This window comes from Trypanosoma cruzi, genomic scaffold (assembly GCF_000209065.1).
Source record: "Trypanosoma cruzi strain CL Brener 1047053516553 genomic scaffold, whole genome shotgun sequence".
Taxonomy (NCBI): domain Eukaryota; phylum Euglenozoa; class Kinetoplastea; order Trypanosomatida; family Trypanosomatidae; genus Trypanosoma; species Trypanosoma cruzi.
The window spans coordinates 1-8,660 of NW_001849457.1; the positions used below are offsets into that span (position 1 = coordinate 1).

Below are 8,660 nucleotides of genomic sequence, written 5' to 3' on the forward strand. Positions count from 1 at the left end.
CTCCCGTGGAAACAGCCACTGCCCCCACCTTCTGCTGCTCGCGAGAATTCCAGGAGCGGAATGGGACATTGTTTGCCTGTTGAACTGGCGAAAGCGCTTGCGCGGCCAAACCAACTGCACAACCCGTGGTGACCTGAGACGCCGCTTGACGCCTGCTTGTGTGAGTTTCTGGAGTGGGGATGAGGCGCGGGGTTGAGAAGCAATGCTCCATCCCCGTGACGGCCTGCCCCAGGCTATGAAGACCAAGCACGTCATTATCGGGGTAAGTCACATCCCGGCCAATGATTACTTGTTCCTCCTCCTCCTCTGCTGCACACCTAAGGGGAGAGAACAGAAGCAGCCTGCTTTCAGCTGGGTCCCCCGTGTGATGACGCCTCTCCTCCGCCCTGACATCGTCTTGAAGCTCTGATCTTCGCCGCCATGCGCTCATGGGGCTCGCAGCACACAGTGGCGACGCTGTTGACGAGACGCCAGCCTGCTCCCTCCTCGCTATTCCATCCGGACTGTCGTCAAGTTTCAGTTCAAGAAGCGGGTCGCGTGCAAACAATGTGTGTGACTGAGACGCAAGAAACGCTGTGATGTCCTTTTCCCACGCCCGTCTGACAACAGCGTTAGTGTCCACACCGGCTGATTCACCACCGAGCTCCAGCCTCCGTGTGGGTGTCGTGCTCTCCAACAGACAAGTGCCCTCTGACACCGCCTGTTGCACCTCACCACTGTTGTTGCCCTCCGTTTCTGTCCGCCCCATGCGTCGCACACAAACATACACACAGAACCACAACAACGACCGACCCCTCGACTCCCTCGCGCAGGCAAAACAAAGGCAATGTATGTGTTTTCTCCCGTTCACAGCAAAGGGGCAAAGAAAGTGCTCCTCAACTGTTGACTGGTGTCCTATGCCCTTGCAAGCAAGCACCACAGACACACACACAAAACAAAGAAGGACAAGGACAAAAGGCAAAATAGGCATTACCGGCAGGGCAGTCAGACAGCCACAACAACAGATGGCGGGCCCCTGCAACAGACGCCACATATCCTCCTTATGGCCTTTTGAAGGCAGCAAATCACCACAAGGCAAGATGCCAAAGTATTTTAAAAACAAAACCACATTTACGCCGTTGAACGGCCCCAGGTACGACGGCAGCCCGAGCACCAAAAAAAAGAGCGATGTGTCCGTGCTCGTTATTTTCAGTTCCGCACCAACGTGTCTGCCGCACTCAGTACCAAGCGACTGACGCAGTAGGAAAGACGTCTCAGCCGACGGGCCCAAAAAAAAAAAAAAAAAAATTGAACCAAAGCCCCAAACCGCCACACCCGTTTTTTATTCTTAGTTTTTTGCTGTTTAAAAAGAACCAAAGTAACGTTTTCGTTTTCGTAAATTATTTTATAATTAGTTTACAACAATGCGGGCGCCTAGTTAAAAGGAGCATGGCAGGATCAGCCCCCTCTACAGCGACGGGAGCCCGTGGAGAACCGGGATCTGGCGAAGCATGTCGTCCGTCATTTTGTCCACGTCGTACTTCGTCTCGTAGCCCCAGTCCTGGCGGGCGTTAGAGTCGTCCAGGGAGTCAGGCCACGAGTGCGCGATGCTCTGCGCAGGCCCCTCGACGTACTCCACCTCCAACGGGCGCTTCATCCGTGCCTCAATACTGGCCCGCAGCTGCTCCGGAGTGAAGCTGAAACCGCTGATATTATACACCGCCCGCTTCAAACAGCTGTCGGACGCCTCCATGAGCTTGATGACACCACCGAGGGCATCCGGCATGTACAGCATCGGCAGCGGCTCATCACGGCGAACGGGGCAGACGTACTTTTTGCCCAGCAATGCGCAGTGGTACATATGAATGGCGTAGTCCGTGGCGCCGCCACCGGGGAGTGTCGCGGCAGAGATGATGCCGGGGAAGCGCACGCTGCGGAAGTCCGTGCCCATCTTTTCACGATAGTATGTGCCAATCATCTCCGTGAAGACCTTGGTGACACCGTAAACCGTTGAGGGGTTCAGGATCGTGTCGTCCTTCGTGTTCACCTTGCCGCACTTGTCTCCAAAGGCGGCGATCGTGCTGGGGATGAAGCAGCGCATCTTGTAGTCACGCGCAAGGTCCAGGGCGTGGCGTGTCGAATTGATGTTGAGGTTCATTGCCAGCTGCGGCTCTGCCTCGCCGCGAACGGACATGATCGCCGGAAGATGGAACAGCCACGTCGGCTTGAAGTCCTTTACCAACTTTTCGTAGGCGTCACGGTCCATGCAGTTAAGGTGCTGGTATCCCTTCCCACCCGCAAGCGGATGCTTTTCCGGTGGCGTAACCAGGTCAGACGTCAGGACAGAGTCGGCGCCAAACTTCTCACGCAGTGCAAGAGTTAGGTCGGTGCCGATCTGGCCCAGACCGCCGGTAATGAGCACCCTGGGCACCGCAGCGGCAAATAAGGGAAGTGAGAAGCGCAGCATTACTTCTTTCCTGTTTTGTGATGGTAATTAAAACTATTTTTTTTCTCCTGCTTCCTCGCATGCGGACACACATATATATAAGAGAAGAATAAAAGATAAAAGAGAAATGAGGAGAGGTGGAAAAAAAAAAGCCGCAGACCTCCGAAGTAAAGGGAGTGGTCATATTTCTCCTTTGCAGGACACCGGTTCATTATCCTCACAAATTATGCTGGTGTGCACTGCAAGGGCCTTTTTTGCGTTTGATTAAACGAGCACGAACCATCGGCGCGGCACGACTCAGCAGAAAGATCCCTCTTCCAGGCAACAGGGGCATGCATGTGTGCCCATAAGCCTGGCCCCTTTACAGGAGCCGGCGCTTCTTCGCCGTGTTCATATACGGCTGCAGCACCCACTCCGTCTCGGCGTCGTCCATCTCAAGCGTCCCCAGTGTGATGCGGTACGGCGCCAGCTCCATGCGGGGGCCAACCTCCGTCAGCTGCACCTCCCTCCCCTTTACCGCCCTAAACGTGTGGTGGCGGAAACTCACAAAGTCATTCTGGTTGTCGAACGTCAAGACGCGCGTGGCGTCAGGCTTCGGAACGGGGAAGAGGAACTTCAGCACGTCCCGCACCCGGCGACCCAGCCTCGTCGTGAAGTTCTCAAAGATCAAGTGCGGGTGCTGCTCAGACATCGTGCCAACGTCCTGGATGTCGTGCCGTGTCACAAGATTATGTATTGTGAAGACGACAGTCGGCCCTAGTGGCAGGTGCGAAACGGTGAGGCTATCGGGGACGCCTTGCGACTCCTGCAGCACAACAACATCGGAGTACTGCCCCCGCCGCGCCGCATCCATGAGCTGACGGACGCTGAGGTTGCCGCGGTTCATACGAACAGCGCTGGGAATGACCAGCCGAATCTCCTTCGCAAACTCCAGCAGCTTCTGTGACGGCTCTCGTGACGTCGTGACGAGAACGCGCGGGTCTTCCACACCCGCGTTGGCGTACTCGTCGTCCACACTGGTCTGCAGTGTCCTCGTCTGGTCGTCGTCCAGCTCCGCGAACTTCTTCAGGGCTAACGCGTCCTTGCGGAGATGTCCCGGGAGCGGCGTGGCGTTGCTCACGGCCTCACGAAACTGCTCCTTCCTGGCATGGATCGCCTCGTGAACGCGTTCGTTCTGCTTGCGCTCCAAGAACTCCTTGCGCAGCCGGATAACGCTTCGCCGCATGCTGTCGTGCTGCCGCTCCGTGCTGCAGCCCCCGCCCCGCCTCCTCCGTTCCGGCTCGCTATCGCACAAGGCAACAACAATAAAAACAAAAAAGAAAAATGCAAAAAAGCTCCAGCAAGAAAAAGGCAGCTGAACAGAAAACAAGGGAGCTGCAGGCGCCAAACGCACAAGTCAAATTGCCACACTTCACGGCCGCAGCCACACACGTTTCATCACTTCAACACGGACCGCGGCTCCGGGGTATTATTTCACTGCCCCGCGCACCTCACAACAGACAAGGCAGCGAGGCGACACCTTCCGCGAGCCCGGCCTCAGGTATTCCTCCGGGTGCTTGAAAAAGCGGCCAACATCAACATCGGCTGGCTGCACGAGCAGAACACCCTCGCCAGCGAGGTAGCCAATCACACAGTTGGCGTGGTAGGTGTGGGAGCACCCAAAGATCACAACGTCCGCCAACGTTGGCTGGTGGCAAAAGGGGCACACCGCCATTCGAGGGTCCACACGAATTGCCGCCCCCCGCCGCCTGTACAGCGTCTCGTAGTGCTTCCCCAAGTCACTCGTCGCCACGTGCACGACGGCCGTCATGAGCCACACATCATTTGCCTTGCTGCGCGCCACGTTGGCAATGCGGCTTCCCACATGTGGCATGGGCTCGTCCTCTGGCAGTAGCTCAACAACGTACGTGGGATCCAACGCAACGCGTCCGCTTATGGATGGATCCACAATGGCCCGCAAAAGTGCCCCCGTGATGTTTAGAGGTACAATGCAAAGGTTGCTTATCGGAGCCACGCGACCGCTGCTGCTGCTGCTGCTGCTGACTCCGCCAGGAAGTGGATTCCCAGCGCCGTTAGCCATGCGTAGCTCACCCTCGTCGATGTCATACTTCCTGGCTATGCTTGCCCACGTTTCACCCTCCGTCGGGCGGTACTCAAAGTACTTCTGTCCATGACGGCTCTGAAGTGCGGTGTTCATCTCGAGAGTCATGTGCACAAGTCTTTTGTAGAGGTGAAGCTGATCCTCCTCGTTGGGAACATCGGCAATAAACTGCACCGCCTTCTTCATGCTTTTCATTTCGTGCACAATGATTCGAAGGCCCTCCTCCTCTTTTCCCATCCTCGCAAGCAGGAAAACCATCTCCTCCAGGAGCTGGTGTTTTTTGCACAGTGCATATATCTCCCTTAGCTTGGGAAGGTGCGCGGAATTCTCATGCAGGAACGCAAACAAACCAGACGGCTCGTTCTCAATAAAAAGCGTCGCAAAGAGTTGCGCATGCGTCTCCGACAGCGCGGCGTGCACTGCCTTGTCTCGGGTCTGCAACGCCTTCAGGTATGCCCACAGATAACGACGCTGCGTCCGTTCCAATCGTTGCACGACGGCCGCCGGTGTGAGAAACGATCGCAACGGCAACGCCTCTGTTGCTTCTTCCTGATCCGCAACAGCGCTTCTCGCGTAAATGTGTTCCAGGAGGAGCTCGATGGTCCTGTCCTCGTTCCTGGCGAACAGCGCAGGCAAGGCCTCCAATGCTTTCAAAAAGAGTTTCTGTTCCCGTATAAGACTGAAGAGCTCATCACTTTGATCCACCCGTAGCAAAACCTCGAATGCCCTGTCATATTGACCACCAAGTTTTAGCAGCAACCCATACGTGTCTCCAAGAGCTTTTTTTTGTTCGTCGGGTACCCCGCCCACATTGCCCTGCATGTCTCCATCGTTATAGCGCAATTCGGCAGCGTGACTCACCACATCCGGCCGAAACATGCCCTTAAATTTCCGCACAGCTCTTTGAAAGAGAAAGACATTCTTCTCTAGACACCGAAGTAGCACAAGCTCATAGTACTCTTCTCCAATTCTGGTGACCTTCTCCTGACCATCTTCCGTGTCACCTTTTATCTCCCTGCTATTTCCGCCCTGAATCGGAAGCACATCAACAAGCAGATCGGACATGCCCTGCTGATCGAACTGACAAATCCACCGCTCCCACTCCAAATAATCCTCCTTCACCACCTCCGCCAACGAAGACGCCACCTCGTCGTACTTCTTCTCCGCAAACAGATGCTGCAGGAGCTGATGGCCAACGTCCACAGCTTGATGCTGACGGAGCGGGTGGGTGCGGGCGTAGCTGTAGGCCTCTTTGAAACGACCCACCCTTAGAAGATACTCCACATGCTGGTCGTCGTCGGTGGGTGTCACCTTAATGATGGCATCCACGCAAACAATAAAAAAAACAAATGCCGGCACGGTGTCAGACAACAATGGCATCGAGGAAGGCAACGATGTGGGTGCTACCCTGGATGTCGCCGACACCGACTTCTCCACCGTATAAGAAGAAGCAGCAGCATGAGCAGGAGTGCTAACTCCACCAACAGAAAAGGCTAAACTGTACTGCAAGGGATGCTTGTGTTTTGTATGTAGGCGTCCACGAAATACATTACCAAACGTGGTACGATCCACAATACGCACCTCTAGTTCCTTCATATAGCCTTCTTCCTCAAGAGTGCAAGCAAGCACAAGGTATCGGTCTGAACCAAATGGAGCGATACCACATACACGACATGGTTCCGTTGTTGTGTGCGTTCGAACAGCCGGCGTGACTTCCACTCGATGCGTCCTCGACATGAATTCCGTTCCCCATCTCAACCGTTCCTCCATCCGTAGCTCGTAGACGTGAAGCACCTGAACCCAGTCTCCCCATCCACAGGTAAGTGTACGAGGGGCCTCCCACACGAGGGAGCAGCGGTAAAACTCCAGTCTTGATGAGTCCACGGGTCTAGATACAAAATGCACCATCGCCCGTCCAGTATAACTATAGAGCTGCACACCACGATCATTTGCCCAGGCAATCAACTCGGGGCCACACCAGCGTACCGCGTAAACCTTTCCACGCCGCTCCTGCAAAATGGTGATTTTTCGGTGGCCTAAAATTCTCGTTTTTGTAATGAGCATCACTTTATCACCGCCACCCAAAAGAATGGCTCGATCTTCACTGCGGCTGTATTTTGGATGAAGTGCCATTGAATAAATTGGAACATCAAACTCCCTTCGATAAAAATCTTGCTCGTCACTCAGGTTCTGCACAGTAACAACACCCGCCTTGTCGGAGGAACCCACATGCTCCTCCATAATGTCGCAGCTCACGTCACTAATGGGGTCGATGTGATTGTTGAGCATGCGAAGCACCACACCAGACCCCTCCACCAATGCCACCACACCACGATTGGTGCCAATAACAATGAACCGATTGAACGCCACCGCCACCATAATGTGCTGGCCGCGTAACGCTTCCAGCGGAAATGTTGAAAATGAGAGAAGATTCTCCTGGTCTTCCTTCTGTTCCTCCTCCTCCTCGTCATCGGTCATTTCCTCATCGTATGCTTCTTCGTACGACCCACTAATATATGACTCCTCTTCCACCTCCATCTCCTCAATCACCTCCTCGTACCCTTTGTCATCCTCGCCTTCGCTCTGCTGATTTATTTCCTCAGAAGGATCATGTAAGTCCATTGGAAGGAAGCGTCAACCAGTCCGAGGACCTCTCTCTCCCTTTTTATTCCCTTGACGCCCCACCACCTCCCTCCCTCCCTGTGTGTATGTGTATGTATGTTCACGCTACACCCTCTGTCAGGGTGCCAATCACGTGTAAAGAAAAACACCCCATCACCCCCACCAAAGGGAAAGAAGAAAAAGGCAAAGTTAAGCCCACAATTCAAGAAAAGAAGGAAAACAACAATACCCACACAAACAGACACACACACACAAAGTAAAAAGAAACTCACCGCGGCAGGTTTTTTTTTTTTTTTGCGTTTCGGCTTTTGTTTCCTCTTTTTTTCTTTTTTTTTTTCACGCCCGCTTTTTGTTTCTTTTGGAAGGGAGGAGCAGTCATTCGACCCGCACAGTCATACAAGCAACACGCAAATTAAGATATCTGCAGCCGAACGACATAATTCCCATGGTAATAGAAAAAGCGGCAAACAACCTCAATTTCAACCCGAAGAAACGCTAAAGCCAAAAGTAAAAAACAAAAAATGGCACATAAACTCGAAAGTTAAAACGAGAGAAACCAATCAAGCCTGCAGAAACATCAAAGGGGTGAGCTGTCTTTTCCCTCGTTTTGATTAGTAATATTAGCCGCCACGGCTCAGGACAGACCTTAGGAGGCCCTGCTCCACCTCGTGTCGATGACGTGTCAAAAAAGACCCGGTGTTCCCTGCAAACCCACCGTTGTTTTCTTTCTCCCCATCGCCAGAAGCGGTGAATTTACCGCCACTCGTCATCGTGAGTTGCTGTTGCAGCATCAAGTTGCGGTACCCAAGAAGCAGCAGGGTGGAGCCAAGCAAAGTCCTCTCCCGGGACACTCCATCTTGTTTCTCACATGGGCGATGCTGCTGGCCAGATGCATCCGTCTCTTCCCGTCCGGACGGACTATCGGCGTTCCCTCCCCCAATCTTTCCTCCTAATAAGGGGCTTTCTGTCTCATTGTCAACAAAACTTGTGCTGCCACGGCGTCTCCAGTAGCCCTGTGCATCTTCCAACCTCGCGATCGTTGCGGCCAGTTGGTTACGCAATTCCTCCTTCTCTTTTTCGGCCTGTCGCAACTGGGCCTTTAGCGCGCCCATGGCAGCAGAGGATCCAAATCCTTCAGACGGCAAGGCTGCAACCTGTCGCTGAAGAACTTGGAGGAGCCTCTCCGCCGCCTCCTTCTGACTCCGTGCCTCATCCAATTCGTTTTCAAGCTGCACAACACGATCAACGGAGTTCACTGAACCAAATGATCGATTTAAGCACGCCTCACTATTTTCCATGCCGTTATGAGTTTGAGCGTTTGCAAGAGCCAGTTCTGTGCGTAGGTCCTCCAGTTGTCTCTCCAGCTCTGCTCGGATATTCATCTGAGCAGCTAAACTGCGTTCAGCGACACTGAGCCTGTCCAAAGCTTCACGCCTCTCAACATTCTTCTTCATCAGCTCCTCTTCTGTGTGCTTAAGTTTGCGTCTAAAGGAACCCAAAGCCGTTTTCTTG

At 53.8% G+C, this 8,660-nt stretch overlaps 4 protein-coding genes across 4 annotated transcripts, besides 8 other annotated features; all 4 read right to left on the reverse strand.

Annotated features, from left to right (window-relative positions):
- Window positions 1-2,747: a sequence feature (heterozygous, non-Esmeraldo-like haplotype).
- Window positions 1,269-1,289: a sequence feature (AT_rich).
- Window positions 1,448-2,446, reverse strand: Tc00.1047053507923.10 (L-threonine 3-dehydrogenase, putative; the record flags this gene model as incomplete). Its single annotated transcript, XM_800546.1, has 1 exon — window positions 1,448-2,446. The coding sequence occupies one exon, from the start codon at window positions 2,444-2,446 to the stop codon at window positions 1,448-1,450; it is 999 nt and encodes a 332-aa protein (XP_805639.1).
- Window positions 2,748-3,965: a sequence feature (areas merged during assembly that could not be assigned to a particular haplotype. This can correspond to areas where the two haplotypes were merged or to regions with more than two copies in the genome that were merged during assembly.).
- Window positions 2,787-3,650, reverse strand: Tc00.1047053507923.20 (U3 small nuclear ribonucloprotein (snRNP), putative; the record flags this gene model as incomplete). Its single annotated transcript, XM_800547.1, has 1 exon — window positions 2,787-3,650. One exon carries the CDS (start codon window positions 3,648-3,650, stop codon window positions 2,787-2,789), a length of 864 nt encoding a protein of 287 aa, XP_805640.1.
- Window positions 3,894-7,148, reverse strand: Tc00.1047053507923.30 (vacuolar assembly protein vps41, putative; the record flags this gene model as incomplete). Its single annotated transcript, XM_800548.1, has 1 exon — window positions 3,894-7,148. The coding sequence occupies one exon, from the start codon at window positions 7,146-7,148 to the stop codon at window positions 3,894-3,896; it is 3,255 nt and encodes a 1,084-aa protein (XP_805641.1).
- Window positions 3,966-4,309: a sequence feature (heterozygous, non-Esmeraldo-like haplotype).
- Window positions 4,310-4,614: a sequence feature (haploid, Esmeraldo-like haplotype).
- Window positions 4,446-4,467: a microsatellite.
- Window positions 4,615-8,660: a sequence feature (heterozygous, Esmeraldo-like haplotype).
- Window positions 7,430-7,485: a sequence feature (T-rich).
- Window positions 7,769-8,660, reverse strand: Tc00.1047053507923.40 (hypothetical protein, conserved; the record flags this gene model as incomplete). Its single annotated transcript, XM_800549.1, has 1 exon — window positions 7,769-8,660. A coding segment is annotated over one exon (892 nt), but the record flags the coding sequence as incomplete, so codon positions are not given.